We start from the raw sequence: 20,498 nt of genomic DNA on the forward strand, positions 1-20,498 counted from the left end.
TCTATCATACATTGAATGTTACTTGGAAGTTGTTTATCGTATTCCAAAATACCTCAAAATGACACCAGGTCTAAGGTTGCACTTTAGAAAACATGACAACCGAGACCTAGAACTACGCGGATTCTAGTTGGGCTGAAGAGTAGACTAATAGACCACATAGCTACTGATAATTTCAGTAATCAATTTCATTGTCTCACACAACATAACATCTGCTCTGGCAATTCTTCAGACTTGTTACCCTGCATTATTTCATTCACAACAGCAGAAGCTTTGATCAGCAAGATCAGCAAGAATGGCAGAAGCATTGGTTTCAATTGCAAGGAATGAACATAAAAGCCTGTCTGAATTATGAGCCCAAAATCCAAGATGCAAAGCTTTAGCCTATCTAAGAATGCTTCAAATCCCTTCCTAGACAAACCAGAAACCAAATTAGCATATCATGGGTGGCAGTTATGTAGATTAAAGTTTTTGGAGTATCAGAAGGCATTAGCATTTCTTGTATTAGTAACTGTCACCACTCTCGATTATAAAATTTGACTACTGTATTCTTGAAAAGGCTGGAAAAAATATTCAAAACGCATTAGTTAAACATAACAGAACATTTCACTAATGTACTATTGCAACTAACAGACTTGACTCAAGAAATATGCACACATTCGAACAAGAAGATGGAACACAAACCTTTTACGAAAGATACTGCTTTCTCAACTACTAACTTAAGGGGATTATTTTGACCTGCAGAGAATGCCATTTGAACCTTACTTTGCCACAACTAAATATCTGAAAGCTACTGCTACTTCCTACACTTCCTACAGGATGGTATATTATTTTTTTACTATAATATAAGACAATGGATCATCAGATCATCATGCATCACATTAAGTGAAAGGGAAATATATGCAGTGTGACAACAATGGAATACCGTATACTAAGTAAAGAAAAGAATGATATAAAATAACCGAAGATATCAGTATGTCATTGTTCTAAAATGGAGTGGTTCTGTTGCAGGGTACAAAAGATTTACCAGTCCATCAATCACGGTGACTTAGCTGCACAAATATAATAATAAAATGTTTGTCCAAATAACCTCACTGGGGTTCCAAGAAACATTATGTCCCTCTGCCTTTAGCTAGTCTATGAGACACTTCTGAATTTTTACATAACAGAGCTCCCTCTTCCTTCTCATGTAATTAAATTATTTTTTGCTTCATCATACTCTTTTAACATCGAGAACTATTATGTTGTTAAAAGCATAGATGCTGAGACCCAAACTTGTGGAATCTATGAGGTACAGTCAGTTGGATGTCTACCCTAGTAGGTGCTAAATGAACTGGGAGTGAAATCTCTGAAAACATTCCTCCAAAAGTAGCAATCCATGAACAAGCAGAGAAGCTAAAACATTCCAAATATGTAGTTACTTTACATAATTTGCTACAAATTTCTGCATCACCTTTAGTACTGTCTCATCTCCACTTTTAAGTGCAAGTAAGTCGTTTATGAAGAACAATGTGCGCTCATTTGGAGAAATACCCTTACCAACCATTTCATCCAAAACTAGAATTGCCTCGTGACATTTTTTCTCTCTAACAAATCCTTGCAAAATAACATTATAAGTCACAGTATTTGGTAAGCAATCATTTCTCTCCATTTTCCTTAACAACTCTAAGGCTTCATCTATTAATCCTTCTTGACAAAGCCCATTTATCATTACAGTGTACGTATTCACATCTAGGCATCGCCCTTTAGAGATGAGGTCATTGAATAGATCGAGTGCAACATTAAGCCGTCCTAACTTGCAGAGCCTATCAATTATGATGGTACCATAAACATGAGAACCATTTCTGTTTCTATTTAATAACTGATGATAGACTGACATAGCCTCTTCAACAAGTCCATTATCACACAAACCATCAAGTAAGACACATGAAGTGTAAAAATTTGGTTTATGTCCAACAACCAGCATCTCCTGAAAAAGTTCCAGTGCAGCAGAACATCTACCCACCAAAAATAACCCCTGCAACATTACGTTATAGGTAACAACATCACGATGAAGCCCTTTTTGAGGAATTGCACGAAACATAGGCATGGCCTCATCCATTTCTTTTATTTTACAGTATCCATTAATTAATGTGTTATAGGTCCAAACATTAGGTTGAAGGCCACTTTCTACCATCCGACCAAAAACTTTCCTCGCTTCATCCATTTCTTTTATTTTACAGTATCCATTAATTAATGTGTTATAGGTCCAAACATCATGTTGAAGGCCACTCTCTACCACCTGACCAAAAGCTTTCCTCGCTTCATCCATCCGTCCTTGCAAACAGTACCCCTCAATAAGAGTGTTTTAGGTGACGACATTAGGATAAATCTTCCTTTGAATCATGATCTGAATAATAGTTTCCGCACTTTCCAACTTCCCCTCCTTACCTAGGGCATCCATTAATACATTGAAAACATACACACCTGGATATACATTATGTAGCACCATCTCATTCATTAACTTGGTAACCTCTTTCCATCGGCTAAAATTGCAAAGGCCTTGAATCAGTGAAGTGTATGTGAAGATATTCGGGGGAACCCCTCTTTCGATCATCTCGGAGAGAAGGCCAAGAGCCTTATCAACCATTCTGTCTTTACATAGAGAATCAATTACAGCACTATAGACTATAGTATCCGGCTTAGGTCCCTCCTGTTGCATTACTACAAGTAAATCAAGAGCAATTTGTGTATGACCTGCCTTGCAAAGCCCATTTATAAGAATACGATAAGTAATTTGATTAACTTTGCACACATTTTCCCTCACCAACTTCTTGAATAGCCCTACAGCCTCCAATATCTTATTATCCAGAAAGAGACCCTTGATCAGAGTATTGAATGTGACCACATTAAACTCAAATCCACACTTGAAAACCACACCAAGTAAGCAAAACCCACAATCTACTCGACTTGAGCTGCAGTACACATCCATCAGAATGCTAATGGTATACACATTTATTGGGATGCCCTTAATGCGCATTTCTTGAAACAAGGAAACAACTACGGAATAATGCTTCAATTTCACAATTCTACTAAGTAGTTGGTTGAACTTAATAATAGAAGGCAAGGGCCTGGTATGAGCCATTTGACGGAATAACTTTAGGGCATCATTAGAGCTTTTTTTGAATTTGGATTGATTTATTGAAGAAACCGTACCTGCTTCTGTTTCCGCCGCAAAAATGGCCGAAATGGGAGTAGAGCTTGCTGTCCTTATTCTCCTCCAACTCATGTTAGTGAAGAACCAAGACAAATTAGCATTTCTCTTTGTATTCATTTTCAAGAATGAAAATGAAATGAAAGTTAGGGCTTTGAGGAAAGAAAGAAAAACTTGTTTCCATCAAACACTGGAATTAGAAATGGAGCACCACTTTAAATCGATTTTGTTTTTAATATATAATTTATTATTTATTTATGGCTCTCTTTTGTATCTACCCATATTTTAGTATTGTTCCAGTTGTCTCACTCAAAAGAAATGCTTATAATTTAGACATTTAGTAATTGAATTAATGAATGTGTCCGATGATAAAACTGTAATCTAGTCTAGCTATCATCCATTAAACCGGATAACTAATAACTATTTACCAAACATCTCATTGTATTTAACGATTTTATCGTATTTAACGGTATTTAAACTGTTTTGTTGATAAAAGACTAAAAATAATCATGTCATTATAATATTATAACCAAAAGTGAATGTTGAGAAAATTTCAATTTTGGTCATACGACTATAGGGGCCTTGTTAATTTCAACACCTAACTTTCAAAAGTATCAATTCAGTACCTTGAGTATGTAATTTTTCTTAATTTTGGTCATTCCGACCAATTTACCGGTCAAATTCGACCGGAGAAAATAATAGGCACAAAACTGAGGGGCAAATGAGTCTTTTCATCATCTACTCCTAATTGACCGGACCGCGTTCTTGAGCCGGTTCACCAAATCGACTACACTCCTTCCCTCACTATTAGACATGCGTATTGTTCTACTCTAAGCCCTAACATTTGCATGGCCAAGAGCAGACAGAAGGGTGGGGAGAAGAACGAACCGTTTGCAGTGCCATTCCCCATCTCCATTTTGAGTATGAGTAATTTCTACACTTCTTCTTCTTCTTCTTTGAGTACTGAGTACAATGAATTTGGAGAGAAGTTCCCAATTCACCATTGTAGATGTGGTCATCAATTAAAGATTTGAACTTCATGGACAAATGAGAATCCAGGTCGGAGATTTTGGCAATGCCGTGGTAGTATGATAAGTAATTATCATTAGTTTTGGTTAAGAGAAAATTTGCTTTCCCAAGATTTTGCAAATTCGTTAATGGTGTTCGTTAATTTTTGCAATGCCGTGCCATTCCCCATCTCCATGCTGCAATGGTGTTGTTTAATTTTCAAAGCTATGGTTTATTATGCTTGTTTATATATTATTATTTTTGGTTACTGACTGCAATGGTTATTTTTGCAAACTAGGATGGTACTGATTGCAGTTTGTTATTTTTTTGGTAAAGTTTGGTTTTTGTGTTTTTGTGTGAATACAGAGTCAGGTGGGGTGTGGATTTGTGGATTGGTATGATCCTCCAATTTGCTATCGTTCGAAGCGAATCATACCGGGATTGCTAAAACGCATAAATAGACAAGATGAAGAAATCAGAACACTAAATACTAAGCTTAAAGGTCAGAAGATGGAGGATGGAAAAGTGTTGAAGTGGTTGAACAAATTGGTAGTAATATTGATTGTAGTAGTTGTAGCTTATGTTGTCAGTAATGTAATGTAATGAAGACATGAAGTGATCCTTTTGGTAATGTAATGAAGTTATCTTTTTGATAATGTAAACAAGTGATCCTATTGCCATTTGAATTGTCATTGATTAACCAACCATTCCTTTACAAAACTAAGCAGCCACACTGCCATTATAAGTAAAGCACACTGCCTAAATAACCAAATCACACTACCTAAATAACTAAAGCACACTGCCCTAATTCACCAAAGCACACTGCCATTACATAACTAAAGCACACTGCCATTATAAGTACAACAGACTTCCATTATACCAACAGAATGTTCACATTCATTGCAACAATTCCAACCATTCCAGCAATAAGGTTTATAATCACTGATCCAAAAACATCAAAAGTAATCAACAGTAGTACATCAGTCAAGGCTTATGTTCAGTGATCAAAAAACAAAAGTAGTACATCAGTCAGTCTAGTCTAGTCTACGTTGATTGGCTCATCAATGTTTCCAAAAAATTTGGACTTCATCGTTGTCTTGCTCCTCGTATAATATGGCTTCTTACGGTTGGATTCCCTTTTCTGTGTGCTCTTCTTTTTGCTCACTGTAGGCTGCTCCCCAAGACCTTCATTGCCTCCATGATGCACAGGAGCTTCAACCTCTTGACTGATTCCATGGTGCTGCTGCTGCCCAACCTCTTCATTAAGTCCATGCTGCTGACTCACTCCATGATCCTGCTGCCCAACCTCTTGACTCACTCCCTGCTGCTTAGTGATGTGGATGGGGATTTGTTTAGTGGAATAAATCACCTTTTTCTTTGGCTTCATGGAAAACAATACACTACTTTTAGTTACAAACCATGCATAGATTCAAATACTCTAAATAAAATTATATACCACAAGGAATATTACCTTTTGCTTTGGATTAGATGGACATCTCCTTGAATTGTGTCCAGCTTGCTTACAAAGGGAGCAGTGCAATTGTATATGCTTTCTTGAGACATATACTTCATCCACACTCAACTTTGGTCACTCAGGCTCATCCTCACCCGCAGATTTCTTCCTTAGCTTCTTAGGTCTCCCAACATTGGCAGAATAGATAGGGGGCAGTAGAGGAGTGTTGTTACTGATTGGCCACTCATCTGGACCAGCCATAGGGTTAATTGAGCCCTTGTATATTTTTAGATAAGTCTCCTTTGAGTAACATGGATGTACAAAGTCGTAAACTGCTCCATTGCCATTCTTTTTCCAAATAGCACACACAACATTCTTGCATGGAAGCCCAGTGAGATCCCACTTCCTACAAGAGCATTTTTTGTTCTCCAAGTCCACCTCTTGTTGGTCTCCATACAGATGTTGGACTTCAAACTTAAAAAAATCACACTGGTAGCCAAATATCTAGCAGCTTGTTTCTCAATTTGCTTCATTTTTCCAACAATTTTAGGACAGATAACTGAGTTCCAACCAGCTGCCTTTTGTCTTTATTCGAAGAATTTGGCCATTAACATTTTCCTAATTGTTTCAAGACAGTCAATAATAGGCTTCTCCCTTGCCCCAAGTAAAGCTGAATTCCATGACTCACAAATATTGTTCACCAACATGTCAGAATGGCTAACTGTTGAGAAGTGGGATCTAGACCATTCCTTAGGATCCTTATCACCTAACCATTGATATGCTTCTTCATCTAATTCTCTAAATTTGCTTAAAGCAGTACTGAATGAAGTCATAGTTGTTGCCCTAGCACAAGCCCACAGACTATCCTTCAGTGCTCTGCCTTGAAACCCTGCCACTTTCATATTGGAATGTAGGTGCCTCACACAAAATCTGTGCTCTACTCCAAGTAAGACTGCAAGAAAAGCTGGAATTAGTCCCTTTTGTTTATCACTTATAAAACAGAAATCCTGCTCACAGTGGTCTAAAATCTGCAAATCATCCTTGAGCAATCTTAGAAACCAACTCCAAGACTCCTTATTCTCACCTTCTACAATAGCATATGCAAGGGGGAAAATGCAGTCATTAGCATCCACACAGACAGCAGTAAGTACCATCCCACCTGTAGAACATCTCAAGTGACATCCATCCACTCCTATGAGGGGTCTACAATGCTTGAAGCCTTGTTTGCTAGCATCCCAGCACATGTACATCCTTAAAAATCTCTTCTGCCCAGATCCATCAGCCAAATCTCTGTCCTTGACAATACAAGTGGTGTGTGGGTTTGTCCTTAAAATTTCATCATGGTAGTTCCAAATCTTCTTGAAGTTGTCTTCATCATCACCTAGTCTTTGTTTCTTAGCCTTCCAAATTGCCCTATAGGCTTGTTGATTACTTAGATAGAAACCCTCTTCACTGCTCACCTTATCTCTGAATTTTTTCATCATCCATTCAGGATGGTCTCTTAATTCCTTACACCACCTCTTTGCAACAACACTTGCTTTGACTAAAGAGTTCTCCCAAACCCAACAGCAACCTTCATGCACATCCACCATGTTTAGAATCCTCCAAGACAAAGAGTTTTGTACTTTCCTCAGTCCTATTCTCCAAGGACAACCATGTTGTGAGAACTCAACTATAACCCTCTGCTTATCATTTCTAAGAGTTCTAATATCTTTCCCATTTTTTAAACCATAGTTTCTAATTGCTTCTCTAAATTGTTGCTTGGATGCAAAAGTCATACCTAATGTAAACTGTGGATCTTGCATGTCAGTGGCAGGTCTAAAAATAGTCCACTTATTATCTACATCACTGTCAGAATTCACTAATGAGGCATCATCAGAGAAGTTGATCTCATCAAAATCATTTGTGTTTCTGTTTCTGTCAGGCTCTAGCTCAACCATGACACCATTACCATCTTCAACATCAGTTTCAATCTTTATGTTCCAGTTCCTTTTCCTGTTTCTGTCAGCCTCTAACAAAGCTTTCACACCCTTACCATCTTCCTCATCATTACCACCATCAGCACACTTCTCATCCTTGTTTAAACACTCAACCTCAAGCTCAAAGTCACTGTCCCATTCACCCTCAGATTCAAAGAAATCTATTTCTGTTTCAATAAAATCAGTAGCATCCACTGTTTCCACCCATATCTCTAATATTTTTCCATCTTTCTGTGCATTAATTAGATATTTTGCAACATCAAAGTCAGTTTGAAGTAAATTCAACCTTTCAGTGGTAAAATCATAAATGTTGGCTCCTATTTCAGAATACCCTAGAGCTTTGATCTTATCATTGAAGAACTGTATACAGACTTCCTTAGCATCCACACTTTCATATAATTCTACATCACCCCCCAAATACTTCACTTCACCTTGCCTATTTATAATTTCATTGTGAAATAGAGCAATTTCAAAGAGGCCAAGTTTATCTTCTGGAAAGCACCAAAATAGTAAAACAATAAAGTAAAAGCATATGTCAGTATAACTAAACTACAAACTTCAATATATGCACATGACATTTCAAGAAAAAGATAAACACAGTGGTCCCCCCCAAGCAAACCTACTCAGAAAATTTAAATATTCAATACATTGGACCCCACAAGCAACTTTCTCAGAATATGTCCTTAATCTAACACAAATATACAAGTAAAATGGTCCCCACGTGTCATCTTCTCAACATATATAAAGCCCAGTCAGAGAGAATATCACCATTGCTACTTTACACTATACTCTACTCACATACACACAAGAAATACTCTGAAAAACAGAATAATGCGAAAGGTTCCAATTTCAAAGTAATTTTTACAAGACTAAGTAAATCTTACTTGCTTCGAGAGTATTGGACGCACTACCCATTCCACTACCAGAAGACGACATAGCCATTCGTCGTTGTGTTCACCTTCCTTCGTCTGTGTTCGCCGGAGTACTTGTTTACTCCTTCGACGTCTTCACCTTCGTTCGTCTGTGTTGTTCGCTTTAGGGTTGTGAAACAAATTAGGAATTGATTTACGAGATAGAGTAGAACAATACGCAGGTCTAATAGTGAGGGAGGGAGTGGAGTCGATTTGGTGAACCGGCTCAAAAACGCGGTCCGGTCAATTAGGAGCAGAGGATGAAAAAACTTATTTGCCCCTCAGTTTTGTGCCTATTATTTTCTCCGGTCGAATTTGACCGGTAAATTGGTCGGAATGATCAAAATTGAGAAAAATTACATACTCAAGATACTGAATTGATACTTTTGAAAGTTAGGTGTTGAAATTAACAAGACCCTTGTAATCGTATGACCAAAATTGAAATTTTCTCAGTGAATGTTTTTAAAAAAACAAATTAAAAAGTGATTGCTAGGACAAAAATAGAATTAATTCAAAAATATAATGTACTCTATGCAAGTATGTTTTAAAATGTTTATTTGGATTAAACGGCCAAATTGGCGGGTAAAAAATGGAGCGTCTTCTCAAACTCTCACAATTCAAGCTTCAACTTCATGCCCTAATTTCCGACGTGAATGAACTCAAAGTAAAGCAAATGTTAATCCCAATCTTCCTCGATCTCTCAAAACCTGAAAAAAAAAAAAAAAACAAATCTCAAATTGATTGTATTGAAACTATTGCAGGAAAGAGAACGCAAAGCTTCTGAGCAGCTCCAACTTATGGCCCAGGTTCATCTCTGTCACTCTAAATTTTCTCTTAATGCACTATTCGTAACTCGTAAGTGTATATATCTGTTTGAATGAGTGTTGAAATTGGCATGCGACAGAAGCAAAAGCAAACTGAGGAAGAATTCAACAGAAAGTTGGGTGGACTAAGTGCGGAGTTGAGTTTGTCGAATGAGTTAAGGCAGAAGCTAGAGAGAGAGGTGAATGCACATGAGGTGTTTGTAGGAATTGTTCTTTCAATTGAAAACAAGTCACTGCGCTTTAGTAAAACTGCGTTGTTGAAATTATATAAATTTAACAGTACGTAAGGAGTGAGTTGATGATTTGTGTCATGGTCCTCATGGACTTTATACATTTTTGTCGTGTGAAATGGTGGCAGGTGAGATGTCTACGAAACGACAATGATTTGCTTGAGATCCAGCAGAAAGAAATGAAGGGAACCATTAACAACATACTTGAATCAAGAGAAAGTTTCATTAAGGCTTATGAGGTTCACTTGTTTAATTCTTTTTCCATACTCAACCTTCTTTTTGATTGATGGTTTTATCCAGTTGTGCATCATTATAATTTCACTTGTGTGAGGTTTTGTTCTGCTTCTTTTCTGCCACATTTATTGATTTGCAGGATTCCACATGTGAAATGAGACGGGCTATTGAAGCCAGGGATAGAAAAATTGAGGTTCTGTCTGAAAAGCTAAAAGCTCACTCCATGTTGTTTGATTCCATTGAAAAGGAGGCTTCTTCCATCAAGCAAATTGTGGAAGACACACGCAATGTTCTGAGTGCAAGAGAGGAAGTAGGCATGTAGCTTTTGTGGGTACTAATTGAAAAATCTTGGATGGACCAAGTCTATATGTGGGATCCTAGACCAAACCAATTTAAAACAAGGCGCATTTTCCATGCGAACCATGTTTAACATAATCACAAGTACACATGTCTTATTTTCTATTGATTTGCTCTTGGGCCCCACATTTAGACCAGTCAATTCAAGCATTTACTGTTACTGATTGGCTTTGTTTGCATTCCTGTTTTCTTTTCTTTTTCTAATTTCTCTTGCTTTTGCAGTTGCTGAGTTAAAGAGTAAAGTTGATGAGGTTTCAACATTTGAGAAACAATTTGTAGGTAATTTCATCCCCCATGTGCTCATGGAATCTGGCTCACTGACATAGAGCATGTACCAATGGAACTAAGGGTTTATCTAGCTAAACAGCTTTCTATCACTTCCAACATTTTTCAATGAACCAAATGCGTGATAATTTAAAAATTAGTACTCTGTATATGATATTTGTAAGTCTACCATATATAATTCTGTTCGCAGAAAGGATAAATAACCTGGAAAGAGAATTGAGGAACAAGGAACTTGAGCTTAGGAAGAGAGACATGACTATTCTGGGTCTGAAGTTGCAAGTTGAGGCAGCAGATGTTAAAAGGGAATTCCAACCAAAGATTGAGGAGATATCCATACACGCAGTTCTTCATTCTGATTTGTCAACTCTAAATAATGACCTTTCTTATACTGCTTTAAATAATGAGAATTCTTTCTTAACTAATTATACCTTCAGCAAGATCTGTCTGTGAAGGAACTGATCATACAGAACTTAACATCGGAGAACAAGGTCTGTGTTAATTTGATGGACTGTTTCTGTTCCAGAGGACTTGATTTTAACTTATGGATGCTTCTTGATACTCAATTGTCAGGAATTACATTTTGAAGTGGCCAGTTTAGGTGTGGTCATGAAGAAGATCCAAGATGCTCTCTCACGTATGAATGAAGAGGTTAGCTGCTATTTTCACTTGAAAAGCTCCAGTTGAAACTTGAAGTACTTGTAGATTTAGCTTTTTGAGAATTTTGCAATGTGAAATTATGTTTACTGTTTAGTACTTTTAGGAACTTGGGGTTGAAAGCACTACAACCTCGATGTATTTTTATGCTCACTAAGCTTTAAACATATATACAGTTGGTACTTTACATTAGCCTGATGATCTATGCAATCATAGGGTCCTTTCTCATCATTAGTAATTAGTTTAACTATTACTGAGTCTATATTAGCCTCTTTTAATATAACCTCTTTGTTGTGTTATGTAATACTTCATGTACATTTGTTTTTAACTAATTTGAAAGCGTCTTGGATCCTATGCCAGGACAGAAAAACATTAACTATTGTGCTTGAATGCCAAGAGGAGTATGTAGCTAGTGAAAAGGGGGAAGCTTTAAGGTATAAATACTAGTGAACTTTGCAAACTTTTGTATTAAAAGTTGAATTTCTAACTTATGTAATTAAGAAAATAGTTGAAAGTCCTTACTTAGCAAGAACTTAATGTTGAATGTGGATTTTTTAAAATGAGTATGTTGTCTTGTCAAAAACTAAGGTTATATATCTTTTTAAATACAAGCTTCTTTCTTGCACAATAAGCCCAAGCAACTAATGATTCTCAACTTTATATACTCTTGAATTTATAGCAGAACAATTCTTGGTGTCAAACTTACAAACAGCCGTTAGCTAATTGCATATAAATGTGTGTTCATTTTAAAGCAAGATGCACAGCTTGAGACTGAATGTGGAGATAATCCAGTTTAAGAATCTAACAGATGCTTTTTTCTATTCCTGGTGGACAAACTCAATAGGCAAGATGCTGAGCTGCATTAATGTGCCTATTTTTAATCTCCTAATATTCTGAAATATTTCACACCAGGGCAGAAGATGAAGTTCAAAATGGAGAAGAAAACCTCCATAACAAGTCTTTTGTTACAAAGGACAATACAAGTATGTTGTGTTATTCAGTTTTTGCTTTCTTATCAATCTATCTTCTGGCTTGCGCCTTTACTGCCTTATTTGTATAGAAACTCATTTTATCACCTAGGAGGCATAACATCTTTAGCTGGCATCTTTGCGATTTGTATGGAATCAAAATTGCCAGGTCTTGCGTTAGCCACAGTTCCTTCTTCATGTCTTTGGTACGTATTAAATTCATTCAAAATTTCTCTGTTTCATTAATGCAGCTTCACCAGAATTTGATGAGGGTTTAAAAAACAACTCCTTGAAGGAGGATGGCATGTCTGATTCCTATGTATCAGAGGCAAGTAGATACTGATAATGTTCAAAATGATGCTCTTAGTTCCTGCAAACTAATTATCTGCGGAAAACATTGCAGTCTGCTTGCTTAGTGCATCAATTTGAAAACTGTGCACCAAACCCATCAGGTGCTGAAGCAAAGCCATGAACTCATCAGCAAGGTTATAATGGGATTGCCTATTATAGTTAGATTGTCATCTAAACAAGCCAGCTCATCAACTACTCATATGGATATTATCACCCTGGATATCAATTCTTGTTAACTGTTGCCCTTGTGCTCCAGGAGTAGTGTAATTACCCAGATAATAGCCCTGTTTGCCACAATCATCATCTCTGTCAATTCCTTTTCACTGTCTCATTTTAGTTTTTGTTCCTTCTAATGTAGGATGAGCTTACAGCCTCGGCAACCCATCTAAATTCAGAGCCCTCAACAGCACAAGAAGATAAGCCATAAATCTGTGAGATTCAGTCTTCTATCCATTTCCCAATTCGTGTTTTTAAGGTTAATATTACATATCAAGGAATTTATATCAGATCATGGTAACATAAAGTGTCTAGCATGTACATAGAGCTTTTGCCTGATGCTTTGCCTACACTAGTAACCCCAGTAAATCTCCTCCATGCATTCTGCAACCATTTCTATGTTTAGCTACTTTCTGTAATACTAATTTAGCAAGTTTAAACTTCAAATATAGGTGTGATTTGTTTTCTAAGATATTAAAACATTCTGATTTGTTTTCTTATACAATTCTGTATATAGGTGTGAGTTGTGGTATGTTTTACACAATGTCTGTTATGGTTCCACCTTGGGCTTGGCTTGTAGGCCATACTTGGGCCTTTTATAATTTAGCAAGTTTAAACTTCAAAACTGTGTTCTTCAGTTCTTGAGCTTCACTGTAAAGCCTAGTGTTGACAAGTGAAATGATTTTTTCTGCCACATTTGCATTTGAAGATGGCAATGGTAGGGCTGTTAGTCTGCTTATTTTGGATAAATTGTTCAAATAATGTCTTGTTTGTAAAATCTAGGGAAAAAGGTTCAAATATACCCTCTGTTGAATTTAGCCTCAAGATAACACAACATAAACACCCTTGAACTTTATACGAAAAGTCAATTAGGTTTCAGAATTTTTAAAAATTACAATTAAGCACACCATGTCGTTTTAGTGCATAGAAATTCAAAAACCGATTAGTGATATGTAAAGGCTGTAATAGTAGGTCGTTAGGTTCTGGCGATGTTCCGGTTAACTCCGGAGCAAAAATCAATGACCATCAACTCAACAAGTCACCTTCTTTGAAGAAGGTGACTGTTCGTTGGTCGTTGATTTTTACCCCAGAGGTACTGGAACATTGTCGCAAAACCTTTATGACTTATTAATACAAGTCACTAATCGATTTTTAGGTTTTGATGAACTAAAACATGTTGTGTTTAATTGTCACTTTTAAGGATGAATGACCTATTAATACAAGTCACTAATCGATTTTTAGGTTTCGATGAACTAAGGGGGGTGTATTCAATCATGACTTTCATAGAGTTTTAAAGACTTTTATGAACTTTAAAAGTTTGGAGGTATTCAATTCAAACTTTTAGAGAGTCTTTAAAAGTCAGGCGGTATTCAATCAAGATTTTTAAAGAGTCTTTAAAAGTCGTGTGGTTTTCGATTAAGACTTTAATTTTAGAGAGTTTTTAAAAGTCATGTGGTATTCAAAAAGTTATGAACTTTTGTAGACTTTTTAATTTTAGAACTTTTGTAGACTTTCTTAGACTTTTCCTTCTCAAATATAAATAGTTGAAATCCAACCATCAACCCCAAGATTTCAAATTTTTCTTTCTAACAACTTTGAATGTTTTCTCTCTCTCTCTATTTAAACTCTATTTTTTCTTCCTATTTTAACTTTATAAACCTATCTAATTTTAATAAAATTATTTTTTTCTTCATTATCTTATATTTTCCTCATACCTATCAATATATCAAGTGTGTATATATATATATATATATATATATATATATATATATATATATATATATATATATATATATATATATATATATATATATTATTAATATTAGATTTTTATTTTTTTTATTTTATGCAACTTGTAATTATATTTTTAAATATTTTATTTGATCAATTCTTTTATTATAAATTTTATTGTTCAATACTATGGATTAAAATTAAAAATAATAATGCTAAGAATGTTGATATGGGTGAAGAACTATATAATAAGAAGAATTTTATGATATATTATAAATGTTTTGTAAGAAAAAATTATAAATGATAAGAATCAAATTCATTAAAAGTTTGTAAGGATGTATTCAATTTAGAATTTCAATGACTTTTGTAGACTTTTTAAAATAAGAAGTCGATAAAAGTCTGAATGTTTTTTATATAGACTTTTATGGAGTCTTATAAAGTTTTAAAAAGTTTTGAACGACTCTATGAAAGTCAACCACACCCTCTAAGTTAACTTGAAGTACTTTTCACCCCTCCATTTCAATTACTTCTCTCAAAATGTTAAATTTCCAACCCAACAGAACATGTAAGAGGAGATAAATCATGATAACTACTCAGTGACTTGGTATAAGTTTAATAAACCGCATAATATTGATGTGCAAAATAAATTTGTCGACTTTAAACATAATTTTTACATTGATATTGCAGGCCAATAATTTCAATTACTAATTACTAATGATAGCGACTTCATGCATTTATACTGGAGTGCAGCCATGGCTATTGACTATGCAGCGGCAGTTCATGTACGCCGAAAGCATTTAGTTTCGTTAGGTTGAGATTAATTAATTTCATTATACTAACTACAGACCACTAGAAATAGCTATTTAGTTGTGGTATTACTAATCTTGCTACTTGTTAGGGAAAACTAATAATAAATCATCACTCTGTTGAGTTTGTTGTAGAGAGTGTTTTAGTGTGGTTTTTTTTTCCTATGTAGTTTACGCCTTATTAAAAGTTTTTTTTTTTAATTTTTTTAAATCTCTAATTTGTTTTTAATTCTCAAAAAAATTACTCTGTATTTAGTAAACACAGCCTTGGACTGATATATGCTTCAAACAACGTAATGAATGATTCCTTTGAAATATTGTCGCCTTTTATATTGCGTTGACAACTTTGCAGCTGCTACATTTATTTCTTGGTACTATCATTACCCCCACACGTTTACTTTCTTCTCCCTAAAGGTTCAGTAATCAACCCTGACGCAACACAGCATTTTGAAGGATCTAGATCACAGTAACTCAATGACTTAGCAGACAAGACCATAGGACCACATGTCAATGCGCATAAAAAATCTATTCACTTTGGATATAATTCCTACACTGTCATTGCTAAGGCTCAAATCTTGTCTCTTCTTTCAAATATTTTCTAGTGAACCAGTATGTTAAACTCGTACAGGTCACGTTTTTACTTTCTACAATTATTTAATTATTTATTTGTAGTGGATATTTACTTCTCCTTTTTTGGGAGAAGATTTATTTATCCTTTTTTCATAGTTTTCAGTTTTGTTTTAATCTTATTTTTAAATAAGAATACTTTTAAATTATTTGTTAAATAAATATATTTTTTAAACGATAAAAGTGAAATAGACTTTCGAATTATTCAAGAAGGTACAATTAACTCCTCAACTACAAAAACTTCAATTGGACACTCAAACTCAAAAAAAAAAAAATAATAATCTATTTTTACCTATAAACAACAAGTTAGGGTTGAATTGGATGCAACAACATGCATTATTATTATTATTAATGAAAAACTATAGTATTAGTCCTCACATTGTTCATGATACAAACTCAATTTTTGAGTAATTTTATGTGCCAATTTAAGACTAATACTATTCTTCTTCCAAAAAGTTGAATTATGATCAAAGTATATTTACAAACAAATAATATCCGGAGTATCGGGTAATCGATTCACAGGGAAGTGGGGTATTAAGCACCAATTACTAATTTATTATATAAAGCTAATCCTAACGATTGACTTGGATGGTTGCAATAAATAAATAAACTAAAACAATGATGCAGGGTAATGAAAACAATTGAGAGAGAGATTGAGATTCTTGGGACTCAAGTATTTAATCACCTAGTGTCAAATCTTAAGGAAAATATTAAATCTGGGTAAAACATGTGTGAGAATGCAAAGATGGTATAGAGTTACTCTCGTAGTCCCTAACACTAGTGAATATACACTCTCGTGATATAAACACCCAATAAAACAAGAACAAGCATTCATAATTAATTCATAACTAATACCATCTCTCGATGTGCAATAATCAAGAGTTATTTTATTCCTTAACTAATTTGCCATTTCTCAAGGTGCAACAATTAAGTGCAATTGTGTGTGCCCCTAAATTATGCCCAACTCTCGTTGTGACACCAAGAAGCAAACGAAACAAGTAATTACGGCTATTTAACTACTAGCAACAACAATATAAAACACGATTGCAACACAAGTTATAACCCAAATAATAATATATTAAAGAATCTGAGAGCTAAGGCACATAGGTTCATAAACACTTTTACCCAAGAATCTCTAATTGAATTTAGCCAAGCATGGCTAAATTATACATAGCAAATATATTTAAAGAATTACAAATCATCAAAGAGAGTACACTTTCTTCTTGCTTCTCAAGACGACTCGTGGCTCTTGATTTTCTCCTATTTCGTGTCTCCAAAGATCTCGAATAATTTTTAGGGTTGAGGAATGTGGGATTTTATAGTCGGAACCAAACGCGGAGAGAATAGGAATCCCCCTAGGGTTGAAGGAAGATGGGCTTTTTATAGTGGGAGCCTAATAGGGATAAAATAGGATGTTTCCGCAACTTAAATTCTCGCCCAGGACATAGGTCCGAATTACAGGCTTGTTTTGACCATTTTCCCGTCTGATTTGGACTTTAATGTCTTGATAAGAGTTGTATCCCTTCGAGCCTTCTTTCCAATGGCGCAAGAATCACCTCATTTGGACATTCCTAGACTGAGATATGGTCCAAAAACTGAACTGTTGCCAATCTGTGCGAGAACTTTTACTTATGAAACTTCACTGGAAATTTTCGATGCGTAGAGTTTAACGCTGCATACCAGATTGTATCCCTTCGAGTCTTCTTTCTAATGGCGCAAGAATCACCTGAATCGGACACTCCTAGCATGAGATATGATCAAAATACTAAGCTGTCGCCGAATTCAGCGGGAATTACAACTCTTTGCTCTTTTGCTCCACTTTTCCCTTGTTTGGTTCTTGTAATCAAATCCATTGAAAGCACACTATTTGGCTCTCTTTAAGCATTTTAGCCACCTCTTTAACTCCACCTTGACTTTGTTTTGGCTACAAACTCGTCCTAGAATTTTCCTTACTTTTGCACTTGACCTATAATGGTTTTAAAACACTAACAAATAACGTAAAACATTCAAATTAAATGTAAAACCATATCTTAATAATAAAATAAAGGATTATGCTAATAAATTACCAAAATCGTGAACTCAAGCCTAACAAATATAATCAAATTAATACTAGAAATATGTACAATTAGGCTCACATCAAATTCCCATCCCGATCTGATAGAACATTTGGGAGGATGTAAATTATGGTGACTCAATGGCACAACGGACATGGTCAAATGTCGCAGTGTGCATAATAGATCTGTCCACTATGGACATAATCTCCACACTGTCGTTGTCAAAATTTGAACCTTGATCTCTGATCTTCTCCTAAATACTACCTACTAAACCAGTAAGCTAAATTTGTGCGGATTTAAGATTAATACTATCATCAATATTCATTGGTAGCAAATCAAAAGAGGCAAACCTTTACAGCTTTAACAATTTACACCGTTACGGCGTTACGTTAGCTTAAGTGGAACATAGAATATTCGTCCCCATATCCGTTTTTTTTTTTTTTTTTTTTTTTTTTTTTTTTTTTTTTCAGAAAAACAGCTTTGTGGCCGTTCAATGCGAGATGGAAGTGATGTCTATTCCATTCTTTGTATTTATGCACTTTTTACTATTATCATAATAAAATTTATGCAAAATATGCGGCTTCAAATAAAATTAAAAAAAAAAAAAAACACTAAAACTATAATGCAACGACAGCTAAAACATCAAACCATTATATTATATTGTGTATATATCATGATGATGGGAGTCTTTTTCAACTTAATCAAGGGTTTTGGTTTCTATCGAGTAAATGTATAATCAACAAAAAAAAAAGAATAAATTTTAATTTTAGTCATTGTTACATTTAGGGGTGTTTGGTAAATAGTTGTTAGCTGATTAGGTTAGTGGGTCTGATTAATTTATAGCATTAACTGATTGTAGAAAGATATTTGGTAAATTAACTGTTAGTTGATAACTGATTACATGCAAAATGATTTTTTTCAAAAAGATGATAAAAAAAGTGGTTTTGAATTTTACTGTTTGGATCAATAAGATATTACAAAAAGCTAATTAATCATACACTTATATTGATTATTTAACCAAGTCTTTAGCTAATAGTGGTCAAATAAATTAAAAATGACTGATAAACTAATTATGTTACCAAACAGAGCCTTAATCTTACTGGTTTAATTTTGTCTCGTTACATCTTGACTTTCATTCGTTTATAACAATTAATCCCCTTTTAATAAAGAGGATTAACACATTATTTCATTAGTTAAGCCTCTTATCCCAGCATGTAATTTCTCTCCCTCTTCGTACGTTCTTTTAATTGAATAATGAAATTACATATTAACCTAACTTATTTATTAAACAGTTTCATGACAAAAATTTAGACAGAAGACTAATTGTGACAATGAGATAAAACTAAGGATGTAATGAAGCAAAATTAATAAATAAAAAAGAAGTAAAATTAGATGTGGTAACGACACAATATTCAATGACTAGAACTGAAATGTGTTTTGACAAATATTATATTGTGAAATATAATATACTTTATTTTATTTTATTTTATTTTTATAAAAATTGGATATAAATTAGCTTAGCTAAATTAGTCCATACAAGTCTATACAAAGAAGTAGTTCAATATTCATTTCATTGAAAATGATTGTGAACTCGGCCTTGAAGTATCATGTCAATATAACTGTGTACAACATATCAATACCATAATGATGTGAATTTGTAACTGTAAGACAACAGTTTCTTCTGTGTTTAAATGGTTTTTTTTTTTTTTTTGGATGTTTGCAATTTGATTTTCTTACTTAGAGTACAAGCAATATATGCAAACTCATAATTCAATTGATATGATTAGTGCAGTTAATTTTTAGAAACAATAATGGTTCTTATAATTATGATAGAAGGCATTGTTGAAATTTTTAGTATAGAATGACATTTTAAGTGATTATTTTGTAGTATAAATATATGTGAGGTCCACTTCTAATTTAAGTTGGGTCAAATTGGATTCTCACTCTTTGTAGTGAGAAGAAGAAATCGATATATTGTACGCTCAAAACAGATAATGCATGAATGGGAAATTGATTCTCAAAGTAGACACATTCGAGTTGAAAAATAAAAGTGCAAAGGCTTATAAAAAACATTTTTCCCACATTGGTTTGAAAAATGAATTTGCACCACTATATATACAAGACCTTTTTAGAAAAAAAAAAATTGAATTATATAGCATAGATGTTCTCTTTTTGTATCAAGTTTGCGCACAAAAGAGAATATCTATCCTATACGTACAATTCAAACCCCGGTGTTGCAAAGGGGGCCAGGGGGTCAGCTGCCCCCCTCACCCCACCCCCACCCCATATATAGTCTTTGTATGTATATATGTATATATAGTACAGGTTTTAGTATTAGTATAAAAACAAACTATAAAATGTTAATAAGAGTGAGTTAGATTAGGTGGTAGAACACATATTTGGCAATAGTGAGGTTAAGGGTTCAAATCTTTTCATCAACATAGTTTACAATTCATTAATTATGCTTTATATTTTGTTATTAATATTTTTATAAAGTTTCAATGTGTTTTATTTTTCGTCCATATCCAACAATATTTACAACTATATTTCTTAAGTAATTTATTTATTTATTTTTAAATTATCTCTTTTGTTTTAATGTTTCGCTTTTACTGGAAAAATT

General features: G+C 34.3%; 1 protein-coding gene, 1 long non-coding RNA gene and 1 pseudogene across 2 annotated transcripts in view; 1 reads left to right on the forward strand and 2 right to left on the reverse strand.

Annotated features, from left to right (window-relative positions):
• The window catches only part of LOC109154847, a 1,292-nt gene extending 94 nt beyond the window's left edge, over nt 1-1,198 (reverse strand). The window contains exons 1-2 of the long non-coding RNA XR_002049803.1: nt 1,025-1,198; nt 1-239 (exon numbers count right to left, since the gene is read on the reverse strand). The exon at nt 1-239 is cut by the window's left edge and continues 94 nt beyond it. This is a non-coding gene — a long non-coding RNA (uncharacterized LOC109154847). The remainder of the gene's footprint in view (nt 240-1,024) is intronic.
• A 19-nt stretch (nt 1,199-1,217) lies between these two features.
• On the reverse strand, nt 1,218-3,377 carry LOC109154760 (annotated as a pseudogene).
• A 5,753-nt stretch (nt 3,378-9,130) lies between these two features.
• LOC109154762 (myosin-16) lies at nt 9,131-13,069 on the forward strand. Its single transcript, XM_019302489.1, has 13 exons — nt 9,131-9,205; nt 9,303-9,347; nt 9,446-9,559; nt 9,724-9,834; nt 9,969-10,143; nt 10,409-10,465; nt 10,662-10,798; nt 10,900-10,959; nt 11,042-11,119; nt 11,486-11,559; nt 12,038-12,108; nt 12,345-12,421; nt 12,803-13,069. Exons 1-13 carry the CDS (start codon nt 9,131-9,133, stop codon nt 12,869-12,871), a joined length of 1,143 nt encoding a protein of 380 aa, XP_019158034.1. The 3' UTR covers nt 12,872-13,069.
• Nucleotides 13,070-20,498: the final 7,429 nt, after the last annotated feature.

Source organism: Ipomoea nil, unplaced genomic scaffold (assembly GCF_001879475.1).
Source record: "Ipomoea nil cultivar Tokyo-kokei standard unplaced genomic scaffold, Asagao_1.1 scaffold2653, whole genome shotgun sequence".
Lineage (NCBI taxonomy): Eukaryota > Viridiplantae > Streptophyta > Magnoliopsida > Solanales > Convolvulaceae > Ipomoea > Ipomoea nil.

Coding starts and splice junctions, on each gene's coding strand:
- LOC109154762 (XM_019302489.1), top strand. CDS start 9,131: ATGGAGCGTCTTCTCAAACTCTCACAATTCAAGCTTCAACTTCATGCC. Junction 9,835..9,968: donor GTTTCATTAAGGCTTATGAG/GTTCACTTGTTT, acceptor ATTGATTTGCAG/GATTCCACATGTGAAATGAG. Junction 10,144..10,408: donor GAGTGCAAGAGAGGAAGTAG/GCATGTAGCTTT, acceptor TTGCTTTTGCAG/TTGCTGAGTTAAAGAGTAAA.